The 14,743-nt window shown below is 52.3% G+C and overlaps 1 protein-coding gene across 2 annotated transcripts in view; it reads left to right on the forward strand.

The window, feature by feature from the left end:
- ASTN2 (astrotactin 2) overlaps positions 1 to 14,743 on the forward strand; it is a 347,344-nt gene that overhangs the window by 210,481 nt on the left and 122,120 nt on the right. For both annotated transcript variants that reach the window (XM_054084080.1, XM_054084081.1), the window contains 3 exons: positions 12,411 to 12,535; positions 12,911 to 13,015; positions 14,504 to 14,683. In XM_054084080.1, coding sequence (XP_053940055.1) covers positions 12,411 to 12,535; positions 12,911 to 13,015; positions 14,504 to 14,683 — 410 coding nt within the window. The remainder of the gene's footprint in view (positions 1 to 12,410; positions 12,536 to 12,910; positions 13,016 to 14,503; positions 14,684 to 14,743) is intronic.

A 14,743-nucleotide genomic window follows, 5' to 3' on the forward strand; every position in this document is an offset into this window, starting at 1 on the left:
CCCAGCCCTGGCAGTGCGTTTGTGTCTGCGCAGATGTTTGTATTCTTTGCAGCTGATGAAAATATTCATTATCTTGTTAGCTGCTGTGGCGGAGGAAGTTCAGATTTGCATTTCCACAGCTAATCACGCAGTGCAAACAGAGGCTGTCACATAGCAGCACTAATTGGGCAGCGCCGTGCCCAGGCAGGGAGCCCTCCCTCCTGCCCTTCCCACTGCCAGCACTGCCGTGCCAGTGGGAATGGCAGGGAAGAAGGACCAGGAATGTGTGGTTGCACTGTGGAGGTGAGGAGGATGACAAGGTTTCTGGGAGCAGAAAGTGGAGGAAGGCAGTAGGAATCAGAGCTTGGGTTGTATGTGTCACTTGGGTTGTTTGGCGGAGTGCTGGTTCTTGAGCTGGATGGGAGGAGGCAGTGGGATTCTGCTCCAAGAATGCTGTTGGGCAAGGGATGCCTGTGTGCCTACAGAAAGGTTGTGTTTCCTAGCCCCAGGGCTGGGAGCTTCTCATGGGATTGGAGGTGAAGGGTTTAGGGAGCTGCTCATCCTTTGGAGGAGCTGGTCTGGGACATGGGCTTCTCCTACAAGGAGCCTGCCCTGCAGCCTGGGGTCTTTGGTGGACATCTTCATCCTTGCATGCAGTTGTCAGGTGCTCAGTGAGGTCTTCAGGGTCCGCCTTGTGATAAGGTGGTGCTGACACCCTTGTTTTGAGTCCTGAGCATGAGGATAAAGGTTTGCGAGAGGGGATGTGGACCACACAGTAGAGGAGGGACTGGAGAGGTCAGCATCAGGCACTTGCAGAAAGAGTGGGGATCTTCTCCCTTCCTGGGTTTGACAGAGGTGAGGTGACTCATGTGCCATCCCCTCCTTGTCACTGCTCCCTTCATGGTGCCCGGCACTGCCAAGCCTGCCTTCACTTTTCCAAGCTTCCAGGTCACCTGGGAGGTTTGCCCCTTTCCTGTGCTGTGGGGACTGGTTGGTGGGGCGGACTTGCTGACCTGCAGGCTTTCCCACCTCTGCCTTTTATGATACTAATTATAGCTGGTGTTATTTCATAGTTAATCTGCGTTATTAAGAGATGCGGTGGAGATTAGTTTTATAATAATAACAGCTCAGATTTATAGAGTCCCTTTCATCCTGGGGGTCTTTATTGACTTTATAGCCTTGTAGCGGTGTAAGGGCTTGCAGAAAGGAATTGCTTCTCCTTTCTTCATCCAACATGGGGTGTAGCTGCTCCTGGGACAGGGGACCTCTGCACCCACTCAGATCACATGAAAACAAGGGTTATGTTCAGCTGAAAAGAAAGAACAGAGTGAGGCATGAGGATTTGAGGCAGTAAATTGTAATCACCTGGCTGTGATAGCAGGGGTTTTCCATCATGCTATGGGCACGTTGGTGGTCACCATAAGCACAGGTTGTGGGTTTGTGCTGCCTGCACCACAAACACCGCTCAAGCGGCACCTCTGGGAACAAGGCTGACACTTACCAGCCCGACACTGCTCTTTCTCACTAGTGTCAGTGCTGGTTGATGGAGATTCCCCATCCAGGCTGACTAAATCAGCTTGACATTGACTTAGCAATGCGAATCCTTGCTCCAGGCAATGCAGTCACAAGCAGGCACCAGCGTGGGGATATCTGAGCGCTCCACGGCTATGCCAGCTGTCGAGCCGTACCTGCTTCTGAGTTAGCAGCAGGGCTTGGATGCAATCCTTGGCGCAGCAGAAAAACTTGTCTTCCTCTTTCTTATCCCAAGTGATCTCTCTCGAGATGGAGGAGTTGCTCTTCTGTGTGTCACAGCATAGCTCCTGCCTGCCTAAACCTGAAGGCGAGGGCTAGGTTTGGGTTTAGGTCTCATCAGTCAGACCCACTGCCCTACCAAAGAGGTGGACAAGCTGTGCTGGGTGCTGACACATCCTACCCTTAAGGCATGTGGGATAATGCAGGAGATCTCCTAAATCCTTCCACCACACCCAGTTTCTGGGCAATGTCACCTGGCCTGGACGCTGGAGCTGTGTCCCAGTGCAGAGGAATGCAGGAGCAGGATGATGGGGACTGAGCCAGCACTGCTCCTCCTCCTCCCTGTCCCTTAGCGATGCTCCCTTGCTGCCGTGCTCTCACCCTGCCCAGATTGCAGCCGGGCAAGGAGTCTCCCATGGGCTGTTGGCTTCAATAACAATTATCTGGAGATGAAAGCTCGGAGCGTTTGTGCCAGTTCATTTCTCACCCAGGACGGGCCAAAGGAGCCTGGTGTGTGCAGAGCGGGCTGCGTGCCTGCTTCCTGGCTTTCCTGGGGACGGTGCCACTTGCCAGCTGTGCCCATACCTGCGGGCAGCAGGCGAACATCTGGAATGTGTGAAGGCACTGCCACTTGTCATCACGCAGCCACACAGCCCAGATGCGATGCTGGCAGAGGTGGAAGGAGGAATGCAAAGTGGAACGCGTTCCAAGGTGCCTTGTTGACCCCTGGAGTGGAGCTTGGCTCTCACACCACCTTCCCCTAGGGTGATGGTGAGGGGTGAGTTTGTTGCGGGTCCTGTCGCCCCACCCCAGCTCTCTGTGCACGTCGTTTCATGGTTTCCACAATTAACATTGCACACAGAAACGTGACTTTGCAGATGCAGTCGCAAATCTCAGCTAATGCACCATATGCTCTGGCTGCCTGACAGCGCTGGGGAGCTGCCGTTTATGGATGTGTCCCAAAGCGCTGCCCTCCCTGGGGGCTGCCTTCGCCTTCCCTGCCTGTCCTCGGCTCTGGGGGATGCCAGGCTCTGCAGAGCAGCTCGCTGCAGAGCCATTGTGATGGTCTGTGCTCGGGGGTTTGCTGTTGGGCAGAGCCATGGGCCAGCTGAGCATCCTGCAGAGATATCTTGGGCAGGTTGGGTGCTGCAGCTTTGGCCAGAGGGTGCCAAGCACCGCTGGGGTCACCCCGGGCTTGTTCGAGTCCTGCATGGGGTTGCTGGCATATGGCAAGCCTTATGCGAAGGGGAAGCAGGAGCATTAACTGCGTTGAAATGACTTTGTCAGGGTGCCAGTTTATGAAATGTGTGGTGATATTGCAGCCCTGCCACTGCCTGTAGCTGTTTTTCCTTTGCTTCTAATGACTAATAGAGAGAAGACAAAACAATTTCTATTAGTTTCTCCCACGCTGCAGTGGGTTTCTTATTTTCAAAACCTCATTAGAGTTTGTAATACCATGGTGGTAGTCAAGAGCAGTCCGAATCTCCCTGGGGGGAAAGAAGAACCAAAGAGATATGATGTGCAGCCCGGTATTAACACTATTCCTGGCTTATTTCCAGAGTCCCTTCTGATTCCTTTCCAAACTCTTATGCCTTATCTCCATCTTAAAGGTTAACAATGAAGCTTAGGAGAGGCGGGGGGCAAGCTTAAGATCCCAAATTGTTAAAAGAGAATGGATGTGTGTGATGAGCAGAGAGCTGGGGCTGCATTTACATTGGAAAGACAAATATTATTTAAAAGGCAGTGCTTGTTTTCCCAGGGCATTGCAGTTGGAGTGTGAGTTTCCCTGGAAAAGCTGATGATGCGAGGGGTTGCTGGTGTGCGGAGAGGCCACCAGCTTCAAGTGGCTGTGCTGGTCGCTGTGCCCAAATCCTGTAGGAGCTTGATGCAAGGCAGGCACCAGCCTTGTGCCAGTTCCTTGGGAAGTCCCAGCAGGCAGTCCTGGCTCCTCTGAAGGCAGTGGGAGTTTTGTATTTGTTGCCTCGTTACTAATGAAAGCGCCAGGCATGAAGCTGCTTGAGCAACGCTCAGGAATTGATTGCAAACAGCACCCAAACAACCCATGCAAGACGACCCGCAGCCTTGGCTCAGCTCACCACCAAAAGAATCATTCAGAGGAGGTGTCCAGCCTGGTTCTGGGTTGCTCAGGCATGGAAAAATGATCCCTATAGAGAAACCGTCCCCAGATCGTCTCACAGTAGCCTCAGCCTGGTGGGCAGAAGCTCCGTGAGCTGCTCCAGGAGGTCTGTCTGTCTTCATGGCACTTCCCCGTTCAAATTAAAAAGCTGAAAGCTGCTGAGCTTATGGAAGCTGACAAGGTCAGAGCCTTCGGCTATCAGTGATGGTGAAGGTAATGGAGGGAGACATCTTGAAGAGCAGGTACATGGAGCAAGACACAGATTCTCCTTGCAGACACTAAGGAGCACCAGTCCTTTGCAAAATGGGCAGATTTCGCACCTGCTACCTCAGCTGTTGGGTGGTTCCCAGACCTTTCTATCAAGGTTCAGCAGATGTGTCCTTCTAGTCCTCCATCAGGTTGCAAGGTTGGGCAAGGCTGCTGAAGCCAAACCCCTGCCAGATGTGGGCAGTGGTGGAGCCACTGTCTGTCTTGCTGGTGAGATCAGCCAAAAGCTTAGTGCAGAGCCATGAGGGGAGAGAGGTTTTGGCTACTTGTTTGTTTCCTTTGCCTCTGCAGAAGGAGGAGAGGAGCAGGGAGGTGTGGCTGGAAAGGGCTTGTTCTGGGTGGTGATGCAGCAAAGTGACATCGTGCAGTTGTGTGATGCAAATGCCCTCAACTTGTGCCAGGGGAGGTTTAAATTTGGTATTAGAAAAAAAATTCTTTCCCCAAAGAGTGGTGAAGCACTGGAAGTGGCTGCCCACAGAAGCAGTGGTGGGAGTCTCCTTTCCTGAAGGTGTTCAAAAAACATGTAGATGTGGCACTTCAGGACATGGTTTAGCAGGTACAGTGGTGTTGGGTTGACAGCTGAACTGGATGAACTTAGAGATCGTTTCCAACCTCAATGATTCTGTGATTCTTTGATTCTATGTGATGCACCCACGTGATGTGACTCAAGCAGGGTGGTAGTAAGGAGATAGCAACTTACAGATGGAAAGTGTTGAGCCAGACATATGTTGGGTTGTATTTCATCAGCTTCCTTCCTGCTTGTCATTGATGTGAGCAGTCCATCAAACAAGGAGGTCTCCAGCAGTAAGTGTGAAGAGCTTGGTTCTTGCTGTCAGAGGGGAGAGGCTGTTGCTGGACTCCGCTGGTTTGGGCTGTGGACCCGCTGTAGCTAGATGTCACCTGGCTTTGAATATTTGTGATGGCATCTTCTGCACCAAGTCATGTCTTCTAGCTCAAATGAATTTGCCTCCCAATAGATTTACTCCCTGTGAGTGTGGGTTTCCAGGACCAAATTGTGCCAGAGTGCAAACAAGAGGCAGGTCATCAATCTCTTCCTTTTTTTTTTCTTCATTTGGGAATGTGTCAGCTTTTTGTCCTCACCCTCTCTCAAAAATGGGCTTTTGTGGCTTTTCTTGAAGCTTCTTGCAAAAAGTCACCTTTAAGCTTAGGTTAAACATGGGGAATTTCAATCCCAAATGGCATAATCCTTATATTTGCGAAGTTGTGTAAGAGGCTTAAAACTAGATCTTTGCATGAGATTCCTCTTGCAGCGCTGACTCCGTAATTAAGGCATAAATCCAGCTTTGCATGCCTGCATGCTGCCTGCTGCACAGGCGCCAGGCGTTGCTGTGGGAACCATAACTTCCCAAATTTGTTTTCGCTCGGCACTCCGTTTCAGCCTTTTCCCAACAGGCACTCCAGAGAAGATAGATCCACAGCCTGCTGCAGGATTTTACCCACAGGAGACACACTTTACTGGAATAAATAAATAGCTATATAATGGGGAGCAGAGTGGGGAGATGATAAAAAGATGTCACTAGGACCCAGTATCTCAAAAGCTGGCAACTGGGAGAGGCTGAGAAGCCTCTAGGAATCCCTGTGCATGTGGCCGTTCCACCTGAGCTTCATGGCTTTTGATGACCAGAGCCATGTGCTGCTGGTAGACCTCCTCCAGCAGCGCGTTCTCCCCCAGCTGCCTTCTTCAGGGCTCAGCGGGGTGCGGGAGGGAGATCCCTGCTCTCACCACTCACAGCTTCTCCATCTCCCTGTCTCAAAGTGGATTCCTGTGTGTTTCTTTCAAAAATGTTTTCAGGAGAGAATGCACTCCTTCTCTTAGATGGTGCATTGATGATGATGATGGTGTTCACCTTCACTGCCATGGTGGTGGGCACCACTGGCGGGGTTTCCTCTTGTGATCGGTGGCATCGCTGGGGCTGTGTAGACTGCAAGTGGGCTGGGTCTGAAGGTCTTTGAAGATGATTTATAGGAAAAGCAGGTTGGAATGGTCTACCATTGGTGTGGCATGATGCTCTTGGGCATGGGCACCATACTCCTGGGTCCTGCTGCTAATCCAAGCTTGGACATGATCAGTGCAGAGAGTTGAGCTTGCAGTTCAACAGCCAAACTGAAACACCAGCAGCAGCAGCATGCTTTGGATTAATGTGAAATGAGGTTGATGTTCTGGTGCACTAATGGAGAATAGGAAAGCAGTCCCAGTCTCTGATGAGACTTGTCTTCAGCTACCAACGAGGTGCAGGAGCCTCTCACAAGGCACGAAGGTGGTGGCAATGTGGTGGTGGCATCTATTCATCTTTGTCCATCTATTTTGTACTTAAAAGCGACAACAACCAAAAAAAAACAATCTCTGCTCAAGTTCTGACAAATAGCTTTGCACTGATCAAATTCCTGTTGTATGGTGAATGAACTATTTACAGGGAAGGAATCCCCTTCCCTGATGCTATCAGCTCTTTGGGAGCAGTGCTGCTCCCACCACCTGTGTCCTTCTGTCTGTCTGTCACTGCTGTAGCAGGTCTGAAAGTCCCATATTGAGGTGTCATTCGCTGAACGTCACCATCATCGTGCCATGGCTGGGGTCCCTGCACAGCACCACGTGCCTGGTGGCACAAGTCCTAGTGGGGTTTGCAGCTTCTGCTCCCAACGTGATCCCTCCTGAGAGCCACCACCTTTTGCCTGGTCCTGTGGCTCTCATTCTCTTCTCACATGCTTTGCTTTTCCCAGTTTGGGTGTGAGGTAGAAGAGTCCTGGTGGTTCCACCGAGGGCCTCCCACAGCCATGCCAGTGCCGTGCTGTGATGAGTATTCCTATGTTGGGATCCAAAGAGACGTCAAGACAGAGCCCATGGTGTTTTGCCAGCATTGGCTGTGCCCTTTTCAACATCACAGAGGAGGTGACTTTGCTGCTGTGCAGCTCCGGTCCCATGGAATTGAGAGGTGTGGGAAGAGGGGTCCCAGTCCTCCCAGCCCTACGGAGGGCTTTGGGGCTCAGTCTAAAGGTGTGTGGAGGGGAAAGTGCCGAGTAGAGTGCACGTAGGGTGCCAGCTCTGAGGAGCACCGTGAGTGCCCACAGGTGCTGCAGCCCCATCACTGGCAAGATTTACCTCCCTGAAACATATCAATTTAAATGCTAATCCTTCCTGAGTCGAGGGGTGAGGCAGCTGTTGAATATCGTTGGGCTGTTTATTGCTGCAGTGGGGCACTCTGCGGATGTGGAGGGGAGGGATGGGCAGCACGGGCCCAGGTCTTATTCACAGCATCGTGGCTGCTGCGGGTTGGAGGTGATGGCCGGGAGGGTTTGGGGGTCACAGAGAGCTCTGAATTGGTGTCTTCTCTCCCCACAAACTGGTCCATCCACGCATCATTGCAAATAGTAGTCAAGGCTGGAATTTGGGGAGCTGGAGGGGACTCCAGGACTCGACGAAATCTAGCCAGTCTCTCTTTTTTTTAATCCGGCCTCGTTATACAGGAGTGGGTCCTCGCTAGAATTAATGACCAGTAAATTTGGAGTAAGTAACTGCTGCTTCAGAGGGTTTGCATTAAGCCTTTATAATTCACCAATGCCTGAGGTCATAGAGACACAGCAGGGGAGATTTATGGCGTGCTTACATTCTCCAAAGTGGCTGTGGAAACAGGACACCCTCTTTTCTGTCTCCCAGTGGCTCTAGATCAACTTTTTTTTAGTGCCGACAAGCTGAAAAGGAGCAATTTCTGACTGTCCTCGCGTTGTATGCAGGCTGGGCTCTTGTGAGCTTGCAGCCACCCCAGCGGGAAAAGTTGTCGCTAAATAACCTCAAATCCATCTTGTTCTTCCCAAGGCATTGCAGGACAGAAAGAAGTAAGATTAATAAATTATTGCCAGAGAAGGCATCCTCTCAGACTTGCATAGCGGCAAGTGCAGTCCTCACATAGTCACTTTGCTGAACATGAGCACGCTGGATGATAATGTGATTAACATTTGTAGCTGCGCTGGCTCAGATAAGGGTAATTAAATCTCACGCTTCAGGGCATCAGCTAATCACTTGTGGGGTCATTTTATATATTGCCTTTTTTTTTTTTTACCCCTTCATGAATATATTTGCCCAGTTGGTGCGATGCAGAGTGTGCGGGTGGAGGCAGGAATCCCCAGGTGATGCTTGGATTTGCAGTGGGGGTTGTACAGGAGCAGGAAGGGCTGCAGAAAGGCTGGTGGGCAGAGTCCGGCCTCAAGGTTATGTCCAGAAATATTGAATTAATGTGAGTCGACAGCTGATCTTCCACTACTGTGGGCCAAAATCCCACTGCAAGCTTGGCCCTGGATTTCAGCGCCTTGACAAGGAGACAAGGTGCTCCAAGGCTCCGCAAAATCCTATTATGGGCCAAGACCTGGCGGCCATGGTCCCATCCAGGACCACGGCACTCTGGCTGCTCATCGGTGCCTGCATTGGGCTCTCCTGCTCCTCCCAAACCCCCTTTGCTCAGAGTTGCTGTGGGATGCTGGTTCTTTTTGAACGCTTCCCATCAGCTCTGTGATGATATCAGCACTGTGGAGCACAGCGATACTGCCCTACGCTGCACCACACTGTGACCTTGGGTGTATCATTTAAGGTCAGATTCCCTGAAAAGATCTCTAGTTTGTGTTATCAAGTTTCAGAAGGTCAGAAGGACACCGGCACAGTGGGCTCTCACTGCCTGAGCCCTCCTCCTGGTACCTGAGCCACCGCTAATTGCCTTTAGCCCACCAGCACCCCAGGGTGGAGAGAGCTGCTCTCTGTTATCTGTGTCACCTCAGGCAATGGGTGGATTTCATAATTCGACCAACGTTACGTGATGTGTCCATCAAAGCCAAGAGTTTGAGCTCAGTTTAATCCAGGCGACTGCGTTTCTCCTCAGCCCGCCCTGCCAGTAAGAGAGCTCAGTAAAGCCTTTGGCCGTTTGACCTTTCCCAGCATGAAGACTTCTTTATCTGGAAGTCAGCTCCCTCCCAGGGCAGAGACGTCCTCTGGGTTGGACTGAGGGGGGGACTGGGGCTGCTAAGGAGAAAGAGCATTTCCTTGTGTAATGACAGTATCTGCAAAATGTCCCAAGAGCTGTGCAGCTCCCTTCCAGGAAAGCGCTGTGAGTTGATGAGTGGATTTGGTGTGCATTGTGCTGCAGAAGGCGGTGAGCTTGCTGCTCCTACAAGCGTCAGGCATCTGCTCTGTGAGATGCTGGGGAGCAGAACAAGAGACAGAGGAGGATGCTGTGGAGCTAGCAGGTGCTGGGAGCAGAGGGATTTGCTGGACTCTCCCCTCATCCTATTGGATTAAACCTGACTCCATGGCTGGTTGGAACCGGGAAGTCCTGAAGGTGCTTCTGTGCCTCTTGGAAACAGCGTAGAGCCCCTGAGGAGGTGCCGGTGGCTCAGTCGTGCTCCACAGAGGTGCTTGTGGAGACGCATGCACAGGGATGCTGTGATATCCATCCCCTCATCTGTGTCCCTGTCCCTCACACAGAGCCCGATGGCTTTGATCAGAGTCTCTGTAGAGCACAAAAGCCTGGCAGAAACTCTTTTTTGTGCCTCTCTGGTGAGCAGCGCTGGGAGCCACAGGGTTATTAATAAGGTGCAGTGGAAAAGGAGCGGCAGCCCTCTGCCGGCTGCAGCTCTGTGGCTCATCGCCCTGTCTGCCAGCCAGGAATGCCGTGGGTCACAGCTGCTGGGCTCAAGAAAGTTTGGATGGCCCCATTGTCTGCATCCTGGTTTGCTTTCCACGGCAGCAGCGAGGGCTTGGCGCAGTGGCAGCTGGCAGGGCTCTGCACGAGGACTGCGCTGTGCCCAGACTCTGCACCCGGTGGGTGCTCTCCGCTGCATGGCTTTGGCTTATCCCTGCTTTGGGGTGGCTGGGAGAGGTGTGCTGGAGGTAGGAAGGGGAGGAAGAGGTGCAGGAAGTGTTTGATAGCTAAAAAGCATCACTGAAGTGCTCTTGAGTCCTGTCTTGTACTGCTGCTCCCTCCCATTACGGGAGCACATTGTGGGCACGTGTCAGTGTGCGTGCCCACGCCTTGACTCCTGCTTGCACCTTGTTTTTTCTCGACCTTTTAACTGCCAAGCAGTTAAAGCAAACAGCTCTACAGCAAGCAGCACCTCAGAGCGTGGCTTTCAGTAAATACCTTTTCATAGAGGCGTCAGCTCTGAGCAGCAGCTGCAGCCTGCGGGTTCCCCTCGTGCTAGTGTGCATCTCCTCCAGCTTCTCCCTTCTTAGCTGTCTATGTGTGGACCAACAGCTCCTGGGGGATGCCCTGCCACCCAGGTGAGCCAGGATGATGCCCAGGGATAGCGGATCCACAGTCTCGTGGCATGGGCAGGTGTCAGTGAGATGGACTGGGTGGGTTTGCATGAGGAAAGAGAGAGAGGTGGCTTCTTTGAAGCTTCTGTGCCTTGAACACAGTCTTCTGGTGTCTGCCATGCCATCTTGGGAAGGTGCCACCAGCCAGTATCATTGTCCTACCTAGGCATCCCTTCCTGGTCCTCTTGGAGATGGGATGCAGGACGTTGGCATGACCAACTCATCCCTTGTGCTCCCCTCTGGGTAGAGGGTGAGCTGACCCTTCCGAGAGGGGACAGTCCCTCTGCTCTGGGGTAACTGGTGGGCTCAGCAGAGCTGCATCCTGCGTTCCCGATGCAGCATTGTGCCTCTCTGGGGCATTAGGATGTAGTAGTGCTGATGCTTTTCTCCCTTCTCTGTTGAGGCAGAGCACAGACACCGACACGCTCTTTCCTGTGTTCCCTACTGATTTGCCTGATTTTGCAGCCCCTGCTTCCCACCACCCACTCAGCTCCCGGCTCAGCAGTAATTGCAGTTCTGCGTTTGCATCGCTAAGACAGCAAAAGGCTCGGAACAGCAAAACACAGCTCTGCCGTGGGGATCCCGCACCCAGCGTGATCAATGTGTGAGCACGTGTGTGAGCAAGAGGCTTTTCCCCTCAGACAAATAAATGGCTTTTTCTCCAGCAGTGCCTAAAGCGAAGCTCCTGAGATGCAATCAAGTGCTGGTGGCTTTGAGATGGGGATACGCAGCCATGCTCAGCCCCACTCCTCTGTCCCCCACCTACAGCTGCTCATCCCAGTACTCCTCATCCACACTGGAGCCAAGAGCATCCCCGGGCTGGTTGCACTGGGCTACAGCCTCCTACTCAACACTGGTGCGGGTTGCACTGGCTGTATCCTAACCCTGGAGCAGCAGGAGGACCCTGGGAAGTGCTTCACCAGTCTAGCGTTTCGCTGCCATGAGACCTTTGGAGGTGGCCATAGCGTCCCTGTTTGTGAGATGATCATGGGATGATGGAGCTTCCCAGCCAAGGATGGGCTGTGAGGGGTAAAACTGGGGAAGCGGAGTCAACCCAGCAGCTGTTTAAAGGAAAATCTATTCAGACAAATGCAGCTGGGGCAGACGGGACTGACCTGATTTTGCAGGATCCTCCCTTTTTTCTGCTCCGCTGCCCTTTTGTCTCTGTACCTGGAGGACTCAGAGCCTCCTGGCCTATATTTTGTCTGTAAGATCAATATTTAAAATCCCCCCTCCTGTTTTCCTTCGCGCAGGCGTGAGGCGTTCTGCTTGCCAGGGGAGGCTCATCTCCCAGCGACCTGTCTGTTCACCATTTCAAATAATTTCCCCGCTACCGTTGTTCTAGAAACAATTCATTAGGGGCCTATTATACAATGTTAGACCTGCCAAGGTTAGAAAAGATCCTGCATGTGTGGTAAAATCACACTGTGAGCTGTACGCTCTGCGTTTTCTTTTTGGTGTCTGTCTATATATTTGTCTTTTCCTCGTTTTGGAGAGTCAGTCATTGGGGGCAAAGCCGTGGGGGGTGATGACGCTGCCTGAGCTGGACCCTCCCAGCAGGGCTTGGTGCGGTGCTTGGTGACTGTCCCATTCTGGGAAGATGCTTCAGGTGGTGGAAAGCAGCACCTTTGGGGTGTAGCAGCCGTTCCTTGCTCCTCACCACTGTCTGCCCCCTCTCCTGTGGTGCACCTTGAACATCCAGGCTAAACGCAGTGGCCAGGTCCCCAGGCTCAGGGTGGTCCCACACTGCCAGAGAGCTGACGGCGCTGTGGGAGCTCATTAAGCATCACCTCAGAGGCTGGCCCTGCAAACCCTATCCCCTTTTAGGTGTTCTGCTTGTGGGAACGTCCCTCTCCCTCCAGAGCCATCCATCCCTGTGCTGCTGGAGCGGCTCAGCTCCTGTGCAGGGCCACAGCCTGCATCGTTGCTTTGCAGTTGTCTTTTTTCCCTCTGCAGGGAGAATAACTTCATCAAGGACTTCCCCCAGCTGGCTGACGGCCTCATGGTGATCCCACTGCCTGTGGAGGAGCAGTGCCGCGGCGTCCTGTCAGAGCCTCTGCCCGACCTCCAGCTTCTCACAGGTACGAGCTACCCCTGCGTTCAGCCCCCACGGGGTCGAGCACAGCAACCAGTGCCCCTTCTCCATCCGTGGATCCCAGCGTGGTCCCCAAAGGGCATCAGCATCTCTATCGTGCATCCTTCCCTCATCCCTTGAGCAGAAATAGCGCGTGGGCTGTGCGAGTCTACCGCTGCATGGCAAGGGAGCGTCTCCATCCCCACGACCTCCCAGCAGATGCAGCCACTGCGACGCTGGTCCTGACAGCAGCCCAGGGGCCTCACGGCGTGGCTGCTGAGGAGGTCACCATCCCGGCTACCATCCTGTTTTGGCACGTAGCAAAGCAAGCGCTTGACGTGAGCATTAAGTGTTCGGCTGAGCATCGACTCTTCCCTTGTAGGGGACATCAAGTACGACGAGGCGATGGGCTACCCCATGGTGCAGCACTGGCGGGTCAGGAGCAACCTCTACAGGGTGAAGCTCAGCTCCATCACCCTCTCCGCAGGTGAGGGTTTCTAACTCGTGTCTACATGGGTGGGTGGGTGGTAGTCTTCTGCCCCAAGGCACAGTCGTGCCTAACATCTCACCAGCATTTCCCACCTCCAGGCTCTGCTCAGGTAGTAGCTTGCACCCCCATCACTGTTGCAGAGGCAGAGATTTATCTCCTTTATACAGAGGAGAAACTGAGGCAGGGGTTGTGTGCATGGCTCATTTGCACAAACCAAGAGCTGGGGTCAGAGCCAGGGTGAAGCTGATAGGCAGCCTGGCAGGGAGGATTTCCCTAGGGCTGGCTGTGTATACCTGTATGTATGAAAAACACGGAGTTCTTGAAAAAACGTGGTTTTAAAAGGATGCAAAGTGCTTATAAATGCAGGTCATACAAAGCAGGGAGTCGCAGATGAAGAAGGGGCGGGCAGGAGGATCCTGCAAACGTCAAAACATTTCACTTCCATGTTTTTATAGCTACGCATTTTGTTTCAGCGGTGCTGAAACATTTTGTTGCGACCTGAAATGTTTTGCCTGTTCATTTCAAAACAGCATTTTTTACTTAAAAATCAACCTGTTTTCAAATGAGGAAAGAAAAAAAAAAAACAAAAAAAACCCCAAGAAAACCGATTTAGTGCAGACAGGCTGCACAGCCCTGGAACGAAATAACCTGCTCAGAGCTGAACAAAATATTTGGGTTCAGCTCAAAATGAATTCTTCTAGCTTTTATATTAAACCAACCTTCTCTTTCAATAAAGCAACCAACCAGCCAAATAACCTCATTTTGTTGACAGTTATGACGTATTTTCTTGCAGTATGTTTTTAGTTCCACCACTGAACCAAAACGGTGATATCAGCCAGCTCTATATGATTCCTGGGTGCTGTGTTGTCACTGATGTCTCCACGATATTTCACTTCCATGAAGCAATGAGGCTCTGTGTCCTTGTCCCATGGTATCAGTCCCCAGTGTCTGCCTTGTCATTGCTCATCCTTGTGCACCCTCGGAGCTGCCATCAACCCAGCCCTGTGTGTCCCTCTGGGCTGTCTCCAGCACCCCTAAAATTAATTATTGGTTGTGTAGGGTATTTACGCTGGGGGTGGTACACTGCAATTTGTAATAAATTCATCATTACACTAGGAGAGCATCTTTGGTTATGGTTACTGCAAAGCAAAGGTCAAGAAGGTCCTCTGGAGAGAGTGTTGATGATGTCCCAGAAGCCTGAAAAACAGGCCAGGGCTGGTGGGATGGGGGGGTGTGTGTATTCACGTGTGTGTTTACATCTCTGTAAAATGATTTGAGAAATCTCTTAGGAAATGGAATCACAGAAGGGTGCCAGAGTCCCAGCCTGGGGTAAATAGCAGGCTGGGGATTGCACAGGATCATGTAGACCATGGAGAAAAGAAGAGAGGGATTGCACTTTGTACCTATGTGGGGACTGGTACGGATCCTCTGTGCTCCCTTCCCCCTGCCTGGCCAACCTGCTGATCCCCTGTGTCCTTTTCACAGGCTTTGCAAACATCCTGAAGATCCTGAACAAGGACAGCAGCCGGGAGGAGCTGCTCTCCTTCATCCAGCAGTTTGGCTCCCACTACATCGCGGAGGCTTTGTATGGTTCCGAGTTCAGCTGCACCATCCACTTCCCCAGCAAGAAGGTCCAGCAGCAGCTCTGGCTCCAGTACCAGAAAGGTGAGGAGGGCGTTGGGAATGGGCAGTGGCTTAAACACCGGTTATCACTGAAGCTGTTTC

The sequence above is a fragment of the Cuculus canorus genome, chromosome 19 (assembly GCF_017976375.1).
Source record: "Cuculus canorus isolate bCucCan1 chromosome 19, bCucCan1.pri, whole genome shotgun sequence".
Taxonomy (NCBI): Eukaryota; Metazoa; Chordata; class Aves; order Cuculiformes; family Cuculidae; genus Cuculus; species Cuculus canorus.